We start from the raw sequence: 18,795 nt of genomic DNA on the forward strand, positions 1-18,795 counted from the left end.
TGAGCTAATTAAGGATAGCCAGCATGAATTTGTGAAAGGCAGAGCATACTTGACTAAGCTAATTGAATATTACGATGAGTAACAGAGAAGGTTGATGAAGGAAATGCAATGGATGTTATCTGTCTAGATTTTAATAAAGCATTGACAAATACCCCATAAAAGGCTGGTTAACAAAATTGAGGCTCGTGGAATAAGGGGGTCAGTGTCAGCTTGGATTTTAAAAAAATGGCTTAAGGACAAAAAACAGCCAGTTGTGGTAAATGATTCTTTTTCAGACTGGAGGATGGTAGACAGTACTGTTCCTCAAAGGTCAGTTCTAGGACTACTGTTTATATTTATGACTTTGATACTGCAATAGAGTACACCATTTAAAATTTGTCTGATACCAAGTTTGGAGGTGGGACAAACAGTGAGGATGATTAAATCGACTGCAACAGGATATAGATAGGCTAGCATAATGGGGAGACAAGTGGCAAATTAAATTTAATACAGAGAAGTGTGAGGTGATGCATTTTGGCAGAAGGGATGTGTCATCCAGGCCCCGACCTGCCAAGCATGAGGCATATTAATTTTGCCACATGGACATTAAATTTCAAACTGCTGTTGAAGTGAAGAAAGGACTTGCTTTTAAAAATTGCCAGATCTTGGCTGGAAATACATTTGCATATTAACAGACACTGTTTGGAAGGACAAAGCAGCCATTCCCTGACATATTCAACCCACAATGGACCCTTGGCTGGAAAGATATTTGCATATTAACAGACAGTGCTTGGAAAGGACAAAGGACCATTCTCTGACACTTTCAACCCACAATGGCATTTTGATCACCAGACGTTGAAAGTGGGGGAGCTCGCATTCCAGGTTGACTGCTAAGATGGCCGAATATACAAATGGAAATGGTCAAACCAACTAACCACATGACTAACCTGGTGGGCAACCTGAGTTTTTTGAATTTGTACAAACAGTTTGGGCAGAAAGTCTGTTTGCTCCTGAACTGAGAAGATCTCTCCTGTCTCCTCCCATCTCTTTTCACAAGCCTCTGAATCCACGAAAGACACATGAACCCCAAGAGAGAAAAGTCTCCTACAGCGAACAAGGTTTAAGAAGAATACTGGGCTCCAACAAAAAGCAAGATCTACCTACAATTAAGGACTCTACAGTAAACTCAAAGAACCATAACAAAAATTCTTCAGATATTGCCTCAAACTTTTCCACTTAATTTTTCTTTTGCTCTTTTCTGTCTCCATTGTATGTGTGTATCGCGTATGCATACTAGCGTGGGTGCATCATGTATCCGTAGTTCAAGTTTAATAAATTTCAACTTTTTCTTTTTTAAACCCAAGAAAGCCTGCTTGTGTTGGTGTTTTTTGACTTATTATTGGAAAGCGGTGAACAAGTATTCACCAAGGGGGAGCTAAATAACAGTGTGTTTAAAAATTAAACCCTGTTACAGTAAGACCAGATGAAGGCTGAAAGGGATCCCTAGACCTCTTTCTCACCTTTTCATAACAAATGAGAGTCCATATAGATTTAATTGCACATTTCTAACAAGTGTTTCAGGACAGAGGGTGCATGTGAATAGACCTTTAAGGTGGCAAGACATATTGAGAGAGTACTTAGTAAAGTATATGGGATCTTAAGCTTCATAAATAAACACACTGAGTACAAAAGCAGGCAAGTTACCCTGAACCTTTATAAAGCTCTGGCTATCTCTCAACTGGAGCACTGTGTCCAATTCAGGCCACCACACCTCAGGAAGGATGTGAGGGTCCTTGAGAGGGTGCAGAGATTTACCAGAATGGTTTCAGGGATTGAGAATTTTAGTTACAAGGTTAAGTTGGAAAAGTTGGGTTTGTTCTCCTTAAAACAAAGGAGATTGAGGGAAGATTTCATAGAAGTGTACAAGATTATGACAGGCTTAGATAAATTAGACAAGGAAAAACTGTTCCCATTATCTAATGGTACAAGGACTAGCGGTCACACATTGAAAGTTTTAGGCAAAAGATAGACGGGTAATTTGAGGGAACACTTTTTTATGCGACGGGTGGTAATGACCTGGAACTCTCTGCCGACAAGGGTGGTGGAAGTGGAGACAATCATTAACTTCAAGAGGAAGTTGGATGGCCACTTGAGAGAAATAGACTTGCAGGGCTATGGGGATCGAGTAGCAGAGTGGGACTGAATGCATAGCTCTGTGCAGAACTGACATGGATAAAATGGCCTCTTCCTGTGCTGTAAATAACTAGGACTTTATTTCTGCTTCTCTAATGACTGCTTTTCTCTCCATCAATTGTGGGTGATATTTGTCCTGATTCTCCTGGACACCGAATCCATCTTGTTCCAAACTGGGTTTCAATGCAAGACAGTTCAGGGAGTCAGGAATCATTCATCCTTAGATCGACATAGAACATAGAAGAGTACAGTACAGGCCCTTCGGCCCACGGTGTTGTGCCGAACCTTTAACCTACTCTAAGATCAAACTGACTACCTACCCTTCATTCTACTATCATCCATGTACCTATCCAAGAGTCGCTTAAATGTCCCTAATGTATCTGCTTCTACTACCACCGCTGGCAGTGCATTCCACGCACCCACCACTTTCTGTGTAAAAAACCTACCTCTGACATCTCCCCGAAACCTTTCTCCAATCACCTTAAAATTATGCCCCTGGTGATAGCCCTTTCCACCCTGGGAAAAAGTCTCTGACTATCCACTCTATCTATGCCTCTCATCATCTTGTACCCCTCTATCAAGTCACCTCTCATCCTTCTTCACTCCAATGAGAAAAGCCCTAGCTCCCTCAATCTTTCTTTGTAGGACATGCCCTCCAGTCCAGGCAGCATCCTGGTAAATCTCCTCTGCACCCTCTCTAAAGCTTCCACATCCTTCCTATAATGAGGCGACCAGAACTGAACACAATATTCCAAGTGTGGTCGAACCAGGGCCTTATAGAGCTGCAGCATAACCTCGCGGCTCTTAAACTCAATCCCCCTGTTAATGAAAGCCAACACACCATATGCCTTCTTAACAACCCTATCAACTTGGGTGGCAACTTTGAGCGATCTATGGACATGGATCCCAAGATCCCTCTGTTCCTCCACACTACCAAGAATCCTGTCTTTAAGCCTGTATTCCGCATTCAAATTCGACCTTCCAAAATGAATCACTTCACACTTTTCTAGGTTGAATTCCATCTGTCACTTCTCAGCCCAGCTCTGCATCCTGTCAATGTCCCGTTGCAACCTACAACAGCCTTCCACACTATCCACAACTCCAGCAACCTTCGTGTCATCGGCAGACTTGCTAACCCAGCCTTCCACTTCCTCATCCAAGTCATTTATAAAAATCACAAAGAGCAGAGGTCCCAGAACAGATCCTTGTGGAACACCACTGGTCACCGAGCTCCATGCTGAATACTTTCCATCTACTACCACCCTCTTACTTCTATGGGCCAGCCAATTTTGTATCCAGACAGCCAATTTTCCCTGAATCCCATGCCTCCTTACTTTCTGAATGAGCCTACCATGGGGAACCTTATCAAACGCCTTGCTAAAATCCATATACACCACATCCACTGCTCTTCCTTCATCAATGTGTTTTGTCACATCTTCAAAGAATTCAATAAGGCTTGTGAGGCATGACCTGCCCCTCACAAAGCCATGCTGTCTCTAATCAAACCATGCTTTTCCAAATAATCATAAATCCTGTCTCTCAGATTCTTCTCCAATAATTTTCCCACGACCGACGTAAGACTGACTGGTCTATAATTCCCAGGGTTATCCCCATTCCCTTTCTTGAACAAGGGAACAACATTTGCCACCCTCCAATCATCCGGTACTACTCCAGTGGACAGTGAAGACACAAAGATTATCGCCAAAGGCGCAGCAATCTCTTCTCTCGCTTCCCATAATATCCTTGGGTATATCCCGTCTGGGCCCGGGGACTTATCTGTCCTCATATCATTCAAAATTTCCAGCACATCCTCCCTCTTAACCTCAACCTGTTCGAGCATATCAGCCTGTTCCACGCTGTCCTCACACACGACCAGGTCCCTCTCACTAGTGAATACTGAAGCAAAGTATTCATTTAGGACCTCCCCTACCTCCTCCGACTCCAGGCACAAGTTCCCTCCACTATCCCTGATCGGCCCTACCCTCACTCTGGCCATCCTCTTGTTCCTCACATAAGTGTAGAACGCCTTGGGATTTTCCTTAATCTTACCCGCCAAGTCTTTTTCATGTCCCCTTCCAGCTCTCCTAAGTCCATTCTTCAGTTCCTTCCTGGCTACCTTGTAACCCTCTAGAGCCCTGTCTGATCCTTGCTTCCTCAACCTTAAGTAAGCTTCCTTCTTCCTCTTGACAAGCTGTTCCACATCTTTTGTCATCCAAGGTTCCTTCACCCTACCATTTCTTCCCTGCCTCATCGGGACAAACCTATCCAGCAGTCACAGCAAGTGCTCCCTAAACAGCCTCCACATTTCTGTCGTGCATTTCCCTGAGAACATCTGTTCCCAATTTATGCTCCCCAGTTCCTGCCTAATAGCATTATAATTCCCCCTCCCCCAATTAAATATTTTCCCATCCCGTCTGCTCCTGTCCCTCTCCATGACTATAGTAAAGGTCAGGGAGTTGTGATCACTATCACCGAAATGCTCTCCCACCGAGAGATCTGCCACCTGGCCTGGTTCGTTGCCAAGCACCAAGTCCAACATAGTCTCCCCTCTAGTCGGCCTATCTACATATTGAGTCAGGAAACCTTCCTGGACACACCTGACAAAAACTGCTCCATCCAAACTATTTGCACTAAGGAGGTTCCAATCAATATTAGGGAAGTTGAAGTCAACCATGACAACAACCCTGTTACTTCTGCACCTTTCCAAAATCTGCCTCCCAATCTGTTCCTCCATGTCTCTGTTGCTATTGGGGGGGTCTATAGAAAACTCCCAACAAAGTTACTGCTCCTTTCCTGTTTCTGACTTCCACCCATAATGACTCAGTCGACAAACCCTCCTTGACGACCTCCCTTTCTGCAGCTGTGATACTATCCCTGATTAGCAATGCCACTCCCCCACCTCTTTTACCTCCCTCCCTATTCCTTTTGAAACATCTAAACCCCGGAACATCCAACATCCATTCCTGCCCCTGTGATATCCACGTCTCCGTAATGGTCATAACATCGTAGCTCCAAGTACTGATCCATGCTCTACGTTCATCACCCTTATTCCTGACAGTTCTTGCGTTAGAATAGACACACTTCAACCCATCATACTGGCTGCAACTTTGCCCTGTCAACTGTCTAACCTTCCTCACAGACTCTCTGCACTCGGTATCTGCCTGTTCAACAGCTACCCCATCCACTGATCCGTGGCTCCGGTTCCCATCCCCCTGCCAAACTAGTTTAAACCCTCCCGAAGAGTTCTAGCAAAACTCCCGCCCAGGATATTGGTGCCCCTCCAGTTCAGATGCAACCCGTCCTTCTTGTACAGGTCCCACCTTCCCCAGAAGGTGTCCCAATGATCCACATATCTAAATCCCTCCCTCCACCAGTTCTGTAGCCACGTGTTCAGCTGCACTCGCACCCTGTTTCTAGTCTCACTAGCACGTGGCACCGGTAACAATCCTGAGATTACTACTCTGCTCGTCCTGCCTTTCAGCTTCCAACCTAACTCCCTATATTCGCTTTTCAGGTCCTCATCCCTTTTCCTAGCTATGTCATTGATACCGATATGTACCACGACCTTGGCTGCTCCCCCTCCCCCTTAAGAATCCTGTGGACTCGATCCGAGACATCCCTGACCCTGGCACCCGGGAAGCAACATACATAGAACGTAGAACATTACAGCGCAGTACAGGCCCTTCAGCCCTCGATGTTGCGCCGACCTGTGAAACCATCTGACCTACACTACTCCATTTTCATCCATATGTCTATCCAATGACCACTTAAATGCCCTTAAAGTTGGCGAGTCTACTACTGTTGCAGGCAGGGCGTTCCATGCCTCTACTACTCTCTGTGTAAAGAAACAACCTCTGACATCTGTCCTTTATCTATCACCCCTCAACCTAAAGCTATGTCCCCTCGTGTTTGCCATCACCATCCGAAGAAAAAGGCTCTCACTATCCACCCTGTCCAACCCTCTGATTATCTTATGTCTCTATTAATATGCCATATTATACCATCCGGGAGTCTCATTCGCAACCACAGAATCTCCTGTCTGTTCCTCTAACCATTGAATCTCCTATCGCTCTCCTATTCTCCCCGCTTCCCTTCTGAGCCACTGAGCCAGGCTCAGTGCCAGAGACCTGGCCACTGTGGCTTTCCTCTGGTAGGTAGTCACCCCCAACCGTATCCAAAACGCTATATGTATTATTGAGGGGAACGACCACAGGGGATCCCTGCACTGTGCGCCTATTCCCTTTCCCTCCCCTGACAGTCACCCAGCTACCTTTATCCTGTAACTTAGGTGCCACTACTTCCCTATAACTGCTCGCTATCACCCCCTCAGCATCCTGAATGATCCGAAGTTCATCCAGCTCCAGCTCCCTAACGCGGTCTGCGAGGAGCTGGAGTTGGGTGCACTTCTCACAGGTGAAGTCAGCAGGGACACCAGTGGTGACCCTCACCACCCACATCCTGCAAGAGGAGCATGCAACTGCCCTAGCTTCCATCCCCTCTGCACCAAGTTGACGACAGAGATTAAAAAAAAAAGGAAAACCTTACCTTACCAAACCCTCCACACAAGAGGCCTTTTTTTTTGGTTAGAGGAGGAGGATGGGTGGGAGACACTACACGTGTAGTGTTTCGGGTTTAGCAACTGCCCAAATATATAGGTTTACTTACCCAGCAGTCCCCTTGTCCGCCGAAACAAAAGGTAAGTTATTTTAAACTGAAACTCACCTTCCCAGCTGACACCTCGCTCGCACTATCGCTGCTTGTTACAAGGACTTTCTTTTTTATATTAAAACTTGGGATTCTTTTTTTTTTACTGAAAAGGATTTCAGTGCACATTGAGACATCTGAGATAGCTGAATTTTATGGATGTTTTGAAAAAAGTTCAACAAATGTTGAACTGGTAAACAAGGACTGAAAAGCAGGTAATTTCAAGGAAACCAGCAGGGGGTTTGACCTCAGAGCTACCTTCTGTTCTGACCAGAGAAAATGTATGACTGGGCATGTGACTTGTTTATGGAAGGTTTTGGTTTCAGTTTTGAACTTTAAAAGCCAGTGGGTTTGGACTAAAGCAAATTTGATTTTGACCTGCCTGGAGATCAGAAGAAGAACCAGAAAAAGTATTACCTCTCTGTAAAGATTACTAGCTCTGGAGAAGTAAAAGCTTGTAGGAAGTGGTACTGTTGCCTCCTGCATTTTGAAGAAATCCTGAATTTGCTGAAAATCCTGCAATGTTAAAAGCTTTTAAAAACTTTTGCATCGAATGTGAGAGCTGATAGCTGTTGCTACACCCCTGATGGAAGTCCTATGTGATGCCTGCTGCAGTTGAATTTCCTTGAATGCCGACCCATCACAGACTGTTCATCAATCTCGCATCCAAGTATTTGACTTTGGGACACCTCACCAAACCGAAGAACTCACTTCCAGGTCATGACAGTCTAAGCTTTTATTATTCCTTTCATTCGTCTGAAACAGCTGTAAACCAAAATCCCTTTTTTTCCAGTTAACCGGTTTTCTTTTGGATGTATGTGCGTGTACATGAGGGTTAGGGAAAATAAGGAATTTTAATATCTCAATTCGGATATAGATTTACTTCACTATTGGTTAAGACTTGGTCTTATAACAAATGGTTAATTTTGTTGTTGATAAAAAAACTGGTTGTGCGTTATTCTGGGGATAAATAGAGTATCTAATTGGCTGTTTCAGTAAGTGGGAAAATGTATTGACCTGCTGGCACCCGCAGAGAAGGGGGACTGAATTAACAGTGCACTCCTCCCGCCTTGGTTATAACACTATGCTGACAGGTAAAACCTCAGACAGTTCATTAGTAAGGATTCTTCTGCTTCCTCGTCATGTATGTCAGAATACTGAAGCTCAGCTTTGTCCCTCTCAGTGTGACCCTGATGGTCTGTGTCCAGGCTGAAGTTCTGTTTCTGCCGGATGATCCTCCCCCCAGATTGTCCTTTCTGAGCACCAGCCACGTGGTGCTAAACACTCAGATGGGAAAGATAAAAATCTACAACAATGTGTTTAAAACAAAGCTGATTTATTTTTTATCCAGCTTAAAGTCCAGCCAAGTTAAAAGGTTATTATCGACAGAAACAAACCCAACTTTCAAAATAGAAACATAGAAAATTTACTGCACAGGAGTCCATTCAGCCCTCTATCTCTTCCCCCCACCTTCTGTCTCTCTTACCCCCCCATCTGTCTCTCCCTCTCTCTCCCCCCCCCATCTGTCTTTATCTCTCCCCCACCCCCCTGTCTCTATTTCTCCCTCGCTTCCCACACCATGTTACCCACTTCGTGTCCCCCACTCCCTGCAGCAGCTATTCCCACAAACATTTACTTACCATGCCAGTTTTATTTCAGTTGGGCGAGTGGAGGTGGGAACCTGCCCAGTGTGCAGTATACAGGACATTTACTGAACCGTGCAAAAGCAGCAGGGGCGGCCAATCCCAGGTCACCTGCGATGCATTCCACCAATCAGCGCTAACGCTGCTGGGCATCCCCTGTCAGTTACAGAGAGTGACCAATTATAGACAGGGGTCCCATGCCCATCAGACGCATGTCTCGCCTACATCCACCACCAGACATACTGGCGAGCTCAATCAGAGCCGAGCCATGGGCAGATTGGCGGGCCAGATGGAAACTAACAGCAGGCTGGGTTCTGGCCCGCAGGCCATGTGTTGGACATCTCTGGTTTACGCAGTCCTTTTTGATGATGAAATCCTTTACAGTTCAATGTTCAATGGGCTGGATCTCCCAGACATTTCAAAGAAAAACAATATTTGCCCCCCTTACTTTTCCAAGCAATTCTGACCGGGACATCCGTGGATAATGTGATTCCCAGTGATCCTGTGGGCCCTTTACTCCTCTGCAAACTTACACTCTTAAAAAAAAAGGTTCAAGTTTCCATAGCCTTTCACTGTATAACTTCAGAGAGCAGACATTTGCTCTCTCTCGCTCCCCAGCTACCCCTGCTGGGTGTCTTCTCTTGCAGCTTCCCTTGAGGCCTCAGCCCGATGGGTTCTCTTCTTACAGCCTGTTTTTTTCCAGAAAGTCTGTTAAATTTATCTATCCTAGAATTCAACAATTGATTGTTCTTCTCCAAAATGCAAAGTCCAGAAGAATAAAGAACAGTACTGCACAGGAACAGGCCATTCGGCCCTCCAAGCCTGCGCCGATCTTGATGCCTGTCTAAACTAAAACCTTCTGCACTTCCGGGACCCATATCCCTCTATTCCCATCCTATTCATGTATCTGTCAAGATGCCTCTTAAACGTCGCTATCGTATCTGCTTCCACCACCTCCTCCGGCAGCAAGTTCCAGGCACTCTGTGTAAAGAACTTGCCTCGCACATCCCCTCTAAACTTTGCCCCTCGCACCTTAAACCTATGTCCCCTAGTAACTGACTCTTCCACCCTGGGAAAAAGCTTCTGACTATCCACTCTGTCCATGCCGCTCATAACTTTGTAAACCTCTATCATGTCGCCCCTCCACCTCCGTTGTTCCAGTGAAAACAATCCGAGTTTATCCAACCTCTCCTCACAGCTAATGCCCTCCAGACCAGGCAACATCCTGGTAAACCTCTTCTGTACCCTCTCTAAAGCCTCCACGTCCTTCTGGTAGTGTGGCGACCAGAATTGCACGCAATATTCTAAGTGTGGCCGAACTAAAGTTCTGTACAGCTGCAGCAGAAGTCTAGTTTCACAAAGTCACTCGGCCTTTCCATTGCCCCCAGGTGTTACCACCTGCCGGTTCATTTGCATGTTCCCAATGGCTGACTCCTTGTTTGACAACCAAAAAGTCTGGGACAGCAAACCCATTGTTCTTCAGGTGTTTGTGCTGTAGTCTCTGTTCTTTAGAAAACAGTCTTTGATCTGTTCTCTCTGTTGCCCTGGTAACCTTTTGCACAGTGGAGGTGAGGTCAGCTGATCACCTGGATTCCATCTTGAACTTTAAAAAAAATTCACAATCTATAATCACGTTACACGGTCCAGTGCTCCTGAAACCAGTTCACATCAACAGAAATGAATCGGGACTGTGGCTCAGTTGGTACCTTTGTCGCCTCCGAATCAGGAACGTTGTGGGTTCAAGTCCCACTCCAGAGAGCTTGCTGTCTGCAACTGGCTGCTGTGTTTCCTACATTACAACAGTGACTGCACTTCAATCATACTTCATTGGCTGTAAAGTGCTTTTGCATGTCCTGAGAGAGTGGAAGGTGCTGTGTGCATGCAGATCTTTCTTTAACCATCAGAATGAACATGGTTAAGTCCTGGATGTGATTAACAGTAGCAACAACAGCAGAATCCAACCTCTACAGTCACTTGTGAACTCGCTGGTGTGCCAGCAGGTTGGACGACCGAGTGAATCCCTTCCCACACTCGGAGCAGGTGAATGGCCTCTCTCCAGTGTGAACTCGCTGGTGTTTCAGCAGGTCAGATGACTGAGTGAATCCCTTCCCACACATGGAGCAGGTGAACGGCCTCTCCCCAGTGTGAACTCGCTGGTGAGTCAGCAGGGCGGATGAACGGGTGAATCTCTTCCCACACACCGAACAGGTGAACAACATATCACCAGTGTGAATGCGCTGATGTGTCAGTAGAGTGGATGAACGGGTGAAGCTCTTCCCACACACAGAGCAGGTGAATGACCTCTCCCCAGTATGAATGCGCTGGTGTGTCAGTAAGTGGGATGAACGAGCAAATCTTTCCCCACACTCAGAGCAGGTGAAAGGTCTCTCCCCAGTGTGAACTCGCTGGTGTGCCAGCAGGTTGGATGAACGAATGAATCCCTTCCCACACTCCGTGCAGCTGAATGGCCTCTCCCCAGTGTGAGTGCGTTGGTGTGATACCATTTCACGTCTGCTTTTAAAGGTCTTCTCACATTCAGAACATTGAAAAGGTCTCTTATCACTGTGAGTGTTCTTGTGTGTCAGCAAAGTAGATGACTGAGTGAATCCCTTCCCACACTCGGTGCAGGTGAATGGCCTCTCCCCAGTGTGAACTCGCTGGTGTCTCAACAGAGCAGATAACTGAGTGAATCCCTTCCCACACTCGGAGCAGTTGAACGGTCTCTCCCCACTGTGAACTCGCTGGTGTGCCAGCAGGGTGGATGAACGGGTGAATCTTTTCCCACACTCAGTGCAGGTAAACAGCCTCTCCCCAGTGTGAACTCGTTGATGTGCCAGCAGGTTGGCTGATTGAGTGAATCCCTTCCCACACTCGGAGCAGGTGAATGGTCTCTCCCCACTGTGAACCCGCTGATGTGCCAGCAGGGTGGATGAACAGGTGAATCCCTTCCCACATTCAGTGCAGGTGAACGGCTTCTCCCTAGTGTGAGTACGTTGATGACTTTCCAGCTTGGATGGGTAATTGAATCCCTTCCCACAGTCCTCACATTTCCACGGTTTCTCCATTGTGTGGGGGTCCTCGTGTTTCTCCATGTTGCACGATCAGCTGAAGCCTCGTTCACACACAGAATACGTCTATGGTTTCTCCCCGCTGTGAGTAGTGTGATGTTTTTTCAGGCTGCGTAACTGGCTAAACTCTTTCCACAGTCAGTGCACTGGAACACTCTCACTTGGGTGTGTGTGTGTCTCAATGTTTTTCCAGTCACACTGACAATTAAAATCTCCGACAGACTGAACTGACAAACATTTCTCCTTCAAAGATCGATGATATTCAGGTCCTGATGAATCGAGTCAGATCTTGTTGTGATGGTTGGTCTGAGTTTCCCATCAGCAAATCCTCCCCTTCTAATACCCTGTAAAAGGAGTTTACAAAAGTCATCACCATCAGTCCAGGATAGAAATTCAGAACAGAAAATTCTAGTTCCTATGGAACATTTTTTCCTCTCTTGTTCCCCCCAAAAATGTGATCCATTCAAACTAAAAGAAGACAGATGGGAGGCTGGCAGCCAAAGTGACACCCCCACTGTCAACATGGTCCCTGCACATCCTGGATCTACACACTGCTGTTTTAACCAGGCCCAAAAAGCAAGTCCAGAAGATCCTCCCACTTACCCACTCACCTCCAACCGAGCGACCAAAGATTAGAAGCATGGGGCTAAACTGTTCCTAAAAGTTGAGAAGCAGCGCATTCAGGTAACCATACAGAACCTGTAACCTCTCGCACTGAATATCTAGATGGTCCATGCAGCCTGAGTGTGTGTGAAGCTGCTTAAAACGCTGTTGTCCTGGGTTTCATCCTTCGGGCACTAAGACCCAGTTGGGAACAGACTTTCAAGCCCCGCCCACTCATGCCCGCAGCAAGATGGCCGCACATACGCCCTGACCCTGCCCTGTTCAAGATGGCGGCCAGTGCTTCGCGCTTGTAACGGTGGGGCCTCAACTAACCCCAGGTGTTTGTGAAGCTTTCCGCCCACTCACGGCTCCAATTCCTCCCCTGCGCCCACAATCTCCTCCCGAGCCGCCTGTTCCGCCTCAGTCCATTAGTGTTTTTGTTCCCGGATATTCCTGATCTCGCTTCAATGGTGGAACTTAGTCCCTCCTTTTAATTTATTATTAGTTTCAAACAGGGCCTGTCACCGGGAGAAGCCCCGCAGCTGCCGCCCCACTCGGTGCAAACGCGGGACCGGGAATTTCTTAATTAGGCCTTGCGGCCGACACCGGGTGTTTCTGAAGCCTCCACGCCCACCGCCGGCTCTCACCCGCTGCAAAAGCGTCTCCAGCGTTCTGCTCACAGTGACACTGCGCATGCGCCAAATGCTAGCACTGCGCCTGTGCGCTGGGCTGCTGCAGAGTGAATAGGTCACATTCATTGCCGCGAGGAATGCTGGACACCAGCAACTGCCATTGAAAGCCCCAATTAGTGACGAAAATTGATACACTGTGTTCGGATTGTGATGAAATTGTTAAATAAGTCATACAGAAACCATGGTGGATGATCAGTCTAGGGGAGGGAGTGTAGATAGTCTGGGTCATGTCGTTATCAAAAAGGAGGTGTTGGGCATCTTGAAAAACATTAAGGTAGATAAATCCCCAGGGCCTGATGGGATCTACCCCAGTATACTGAGGCAGGCAAGGGAGGAAATTGCTGGGGCCTTGACAGAAATCCTTGTATCCTCATTGGCTACAGGTGAGGTCCCAGAGGACTGGAGAATAGCCAATGTTGTTCCTTTGTTTAAGAAGGGTAGCAAGGATAATCCAGGAAATTATAGGCCGGTGAGCCTTACGTCAGTGGTAGGGAAATTATTGGAGAGGATTTTTCGGGACAGGATTTACTCCCATTTGGAAACAAATAGAACTATTAGCGAGAGGCAGCATGGTTTTGTGAAGGGGAGGTCTTGTATCACTAACTTGATCGAGTTTTTTGAGGAAGTGACCAAGATGATTGATGAAGGAAGGGCAGTGGATGTTGTCTATATGGACTTCAGTAAAGCCTTTGACAAGGTCCTTCATGGCAGACTGGTACAAAAGGTGAAGTCACACGGGATCAGAGGTGAGCTGGCAAGCTGGATACAGAACTGGCTCGGTCATAGAAGACAGAGGGTAGCAGTGGAAGGGTGCTTTTCTGAATGGAGGGATGTGACTAGTGGTGTTCCGCAGGGATCAGTGCTGGGACCTTTGCTGTTTGTAGTATATATAAATGATTTGGAAGAAAATGTAGCTGGTCTGATTAGTAAGTTTGCGGACGACACAAAGGTTGGTGGAGTTGCGGATAGTGATGAGGATTGTCAGAGGATAAAGTAGGATATAGATCGGTTGGAGACTTGGGCGGAGAAATGGCAGATGGAGTTTAATCTGGACAAACGTGAGGTAATGCATTTTGGAAGGTCTAATACAGGTGGGAAGTATACAGTAAATGGCAGAACCCTTAGGAGTATTGACAGGCAGAGAGATCTGGGCGTACAGGTACACAGATCACTGAAAGTGGCAACGCAGGTAAATAAGGTAGTCAAGAAGGCATACGGCATGCTTGCCTTCATCGGTCAGGGCCTAGAGTATAAAAATTGGCAAGTCATGCTGCAGCTGTACAGAACCTAAGTTAGGCCACACTTGGAATACTGCGTACAATTCTGGTCGCCACACTACCAGAAGGATGTGGAGGCTTTGGAGAGGGTGCAGAAGAGGTTTACCAGAATGTTGCCTGGTCTGGAGGGCATTAGCTATGAGGAGAGGTTGGATAAACTCGGATTATTTTCACTGGAACGATGGAGGTGGAGGGGCGACATGATAGAGGTTTACAAAGTTATGAATAGCGTGGACAGAGTCGATAGTCAGAAGCTTTTTCCCAGGGTGGAAGAGTCAGTTACTAGGGGACATAGGTTTAAGGTGCGAGGGGCAAAGTTTAGAGGGGATGTGTGAGGCAAGTTTTTTTACACAGAGGGTGGTGAGTGCCTGGAACTTGCTGCCGGGGGAGGCGGTGGAAGCAGGTACAATAGCGACGTTTAAGAGGCATCTTGACAAATACATGAATAGGATGGGAATAGGGGGATACGGACCCCGGAAGTACAGAAAGTTTTAGTTTCAGGCATCAAGATCGGCGCATGCTTGGAGGGCCGAATGGCCTGTTCCTGTGCTGTACTGTTCTTTGTCGACCCTCTGCGAAGGTTGTGATTAATAACACTTTAGATCTACTTGCCAGAGAGGGAGTGCAACAAAGGCTCTTTAGATTAATTCTACGATGCTTCTATGAGGAGAGATTGAGTAGCCGAAGGCTACATTACTTCGAGTTTGATGAATTTGAGGTGATGTCATTGGAAAGATGTTTCCGCTGGCTGGTGAGTCTGGATGTAGAGGTTACCGACTCAGAATTACGAGTTCAGGCATTTAGGATTTTTATTAATTTTATTCTTTCATAGGACATGGACATCGCTGTCAAGGCCAGCATTTGTTGCCCATCCCTAATTGCCTTTGAGAAGACTGTGCTGAGCCGATATGATAGAATTGTTTTCAGTGAAAGGACTGAAATCCTCTACCTCAGGGCTGTGGATATGAAGTTATTGAGTATAGTCAAGGCAGCGATTGATAAATTCTTGGATATTAAGGGAGTCAGGACATATAGGGATAGAGTGGGTGGTTTTGAGGTAGAAGGTCAGCCATGATCTTATTGAGTGGTGGAGCAGACTCAAAGGGGCTTGTGGCCTACTCCTGCTACTATTTATGTTATGTTCCTCTGCTGACTCTGACAAGGATACAGAGTAAGGCTCTCTCCTCCCTCTATGGTGTCCCTGTAAAAACTCATGGTCGGTACAGCACAGGTTAGATACAGAGTAAAGCTCCCTCTACACTGTCTCAAACACTCCAAGGGCAGGTACAGCATGAAATGAGAACAGAAAGTGCCAGAAATACTGAGCAGATCTGGCAGCATCTGAGGAGAGAGAAACAGAGTTAATGTTTCAGGTCTGCGACCCTTCATCAGCATGAGTTGGATAGAGAGTAATGCTCCCTCTACACCGTTCCTGTAAACACTCACAGGGCAGGTACAGCATGAGTTAGATAGAGAATAAAGTTCCCTCGTCACTGTTCCATCAAACAGTCTCAGGGCAGGTACAGTGTGGATTAGATACTGAGTAAAACTACCTAGATACTGAAAAACATGGGTTAGATACAGAGTGAGGTTCCCTCATCACTGTCTCATCAAAGACACCCAGCCCATAATGAGCTCAGAGAGGTTGGGTACGAGGCATTGCAATGATGTCATAAAGAAATGGCTTTCAGGCCAGCTGGTTGTCTCCTTGCCCCTTTAAAGGAAGAGAGCTGCAACAGACTGTCTCAAAACACATCCCACCTGTTCATACTGATAATCCCACAGTGGAGAGCTGTGACAGCCTGTCTCAAAACACCCTGTTCATACTGAGAATCCCAGGCAAAGGCCCACAGTGTAGAACACAACTAAAGGACGATAGAGGAGAGAAAAGGAGGTAAATCAAGGAGTAGGGACTGAGGGGCACCACCCTTCAGTTTTAGAGCCTGTAGACTTCAGGAGGGAAAGACTGAGTTCAGTAGTTGTAGGCTCCAGAGAGAGAACAAAGGGCAGCTGGGGAGACAGGTGTGAATTCCAGCACAGTGAAGATGTTGGGGAAGGGAGATTGTGTAGGGTTGTGTGTTAGGGATATAGGAGGGACAAGAGAGGAAAGGTCTGCACTGAGAGTTACTGAGTCTGGTGAGAAGGAGTTATTTTTTTCTTTAGCAATTAACTAAAAATTACTCCTTAAGTGAAGAGAAGTTAAATTATATTTCAGGCTTAAAATAGGGGCATACAAGCCCTCTGGGAGCAGCTGCAGCTAGTTACTTAGGTAGCTAGCTTAAACTAGATTTCACAAGCTTCAATCAGTTGTTTTTCAGAAAGTATGAAAGCAGGGCATCTTCAGTGCTGCTGCTTCTGCACTGAGAGCTGCTTTGAGTGCACAGAATGTAAAGTAGGAGTTTGGTGAGACAGGGAGTTTGGTAAGGGAGATGATCCTTTCTTTTTCTACCTTTTCTCAGCCTCCATTAGCTGGCTCTTACTTCAGTACAGGGGAAGAAGCTGGTAGGTGTGTAACTGGTAAGTTACTCTACTTATTCTAATTGTAATAAATAGTTTTTAAAGTTACGGTATGGCAGGTCAGCTCGGCCAAGTGAAATGTACATCCTGCGGGGTATGTGAGAAGCCATGGACGCACCTTGTGTCCTAGATGAACACATCTGCAGGAAATGTCACTGGCTGCAGAAGTTTGAGTTCCCGGTTTCTGAATGCAAGTGGCGGTTGGAGTCACTGTAGTGCATCCGCGAGGCAGAGGACTACGTGGATAGCATGTTTAGGGAGGTTTTCACACTGCAGGTTAGGAGCATGCAGGCAGAGAGGGAATGGGTGGTCACCAGGCAGTCTAAGAGACCCAGGAAGATATTGCAGGAGTCCCCTGAGTCTATCTTGCCTGCTAATCGGTTTTTCATTTTGGATACCGGTGAGGGCGATGGTTCCTGAGGGGAGTGCAGCCACAGCAAAGTCTGTGGCACCAGGGTGGCTCAGCTGCACAGGACAGGAGGAAGAGGAGTGAAAGAGCAATAGCGATAGGGGATTCGATAGTCAGGGGATCAGACAGGCATTTCTGCAGCAGTAAACGTGACTCCAGGATGGTTTGTTGCCTTCCTGGTGCCAGGGTCAAGGATGGCACACAGCAGCTGCAAGACATCCTTCTGGGGGAGGGTGAACAGCCAGAGGTCGTGGTCCACATTGGTAACAATGAGATAGGGAGGAAGAGGGATGAGGTCCTGAAAGCAGATTTTAGGGAGTTAGGAAGGAAATTAAAAAGCAGGACCTCAAGAGCAGTAATCTCAGGATTGCTCCCAGTACCATGTGCTAGTGAGCATAGTGAACTCCAGTTCTGATAAAAGGTCACAGACCTGAAACATTAACTCTGCTTCTCTCTCCATAGATGCTGCTTGACCTGCTGAGTATTTCCAGCACTTGTTTTTATTTCAGATTTCAGCATCTGCAGTATTTTGCTTTTATTTATTATAGGAATAGGAGGATTGACCGATTGAACACATGGCTGGAGAATTGGTGTAGGAGGAAGGGCATCAGATTTCTGAGGCATTGGGACCGGTTCTGGGGCAGGTGGGACCTGTACAAGATGGACGCACTAAGTCTTAACAGGACACGACTAATATCCTTGCAGGGAGATTGGCCAGTGCTGTTGGGGAGGGTTTAAACTAGCTTGTCAGGGGTTAGGAACCTGAGGGGTATCTCACATTGGAAGGAAGTAAAGTTGGTAACAGGAAGTAGAAAAGTAGCAATCAAAATTAGAAGGCAGGCGAAACAAAGGTGAGTATCAAATAGGCTTCGAATGCAGAATAAGACAAGGTTAAGGGCACTCTACCTGAACGCATGCAGCATTCGCAACAATGTGGATGCTTTAAAGGCCCTAATAGAGATAAATGGGTATGATCTATTTGCCATTACGGAAACGTGGCTACAAGATGACCAAGACTGGGAATTGAATATTCAAGGATATTCGACATTTAGGGAGAAAGGCAAAAAGGAAAAGGAAAAGCTGTTGGATTGATAATAAGGGATGGGATCAATAAATTAAGAGAGGATCTCAGATCGATAAAACAAAATGTGGAATCTGTTTGAATGGAGCTAAGAAACAGCAAGGGGCAGCAAACATTGGTAGTTGTTTATAGACCACCAAACAGTAGGGGTAGTGTGCAGCATGGTATTAATCAGGAGTTCAGAGATGCACGTAGTACGGGTAATACAGTAATCATGGGTTAATTCAATCTCCATATAGACTGGGTAAACCTGATGAGCATTAATACAGTGGAGGGCGAGTTTCTGGGGTCATAGAGTGAGACAGCACAGAAACAGGCCCTTCGGCCCATCGTGTCTGTGCCGGCCATCAAGCACCTAACTATTCTAGTCCCATTTTCCAGCATTTGGCCTGTAGCCTTGTATCCAATGGCATTTCAAGTGCTCATTTAAATACTTGTTAAATGTTGAGGGTTCCTGCCTCTACCACCACTTATGGCAATGTATTCCAGATTCCAACCCCCATCCTCTGGCTGAAACAATGTTTCCTCAAATCCCCTCTAAACGTCCTGCCCCTTACCTTAAATCTATGTCCCCTGGTTATAGACCCCTCCACTAAGGGAAAAAGTCTCTTCTTATCTAACCTATCAAT

The 18,795-nt window shown here is 46.4% G+C and overlaps 1 protein-coding gene across 1 annotated transcript in view; it reads right to left on the minus strand.

Moving 5' to 3' along the window:
• Positions 1-8,433: 8,433 nt before the first annotated feature.
• Positions 8,434-18,795, minus strand: part of LOC137347503 (zinc finger protein 585A-like) — a 37,494-nt gene continuing 27,132 nt past the window's right edge. Inside the window, exons 11-15 of the mRNA XM_068011948.1 lie at positions 17,258-17,383; positions 17,047-17,141; positions 16,795-16,912; positions 12,191-12,244; positions 8,434-11,605 (exon numbers count right to left, since the gene is read on the minus strand). Of these exons, the coding sequence (XP_067868049.1) occupies positions 10,490-11,605; positions 12,191-12,244; positions 16,795-16,912; positions 17,047-17,141; positions 17,258-17,383 (1,509 nt within the window). The 3' untranslated portion in view covers positions 8,434-10,489. The remainder of the gene's footprint in view (positions 11,606-12,190; positions 12,245-16,794; positions 16,913-17,046; positions 17,142-17,257; positions 17,384-18,795) is intronic.

The sequence above is a fragment of the Heterodontus francisci genome, chromosome 32, assembly GCF_036365525.1.
Source record: "Heterodontus francisci isolate sHetFra1 chromosome 32, sHetFra1.hap1, whole genome shotgun sequence".
NCBI lineage: Eukaryota > Metazoa > Chordata > Chondrichthyes > Heterodontiformes > Heterodontidae > Heterodontus > Heterodontus francisci.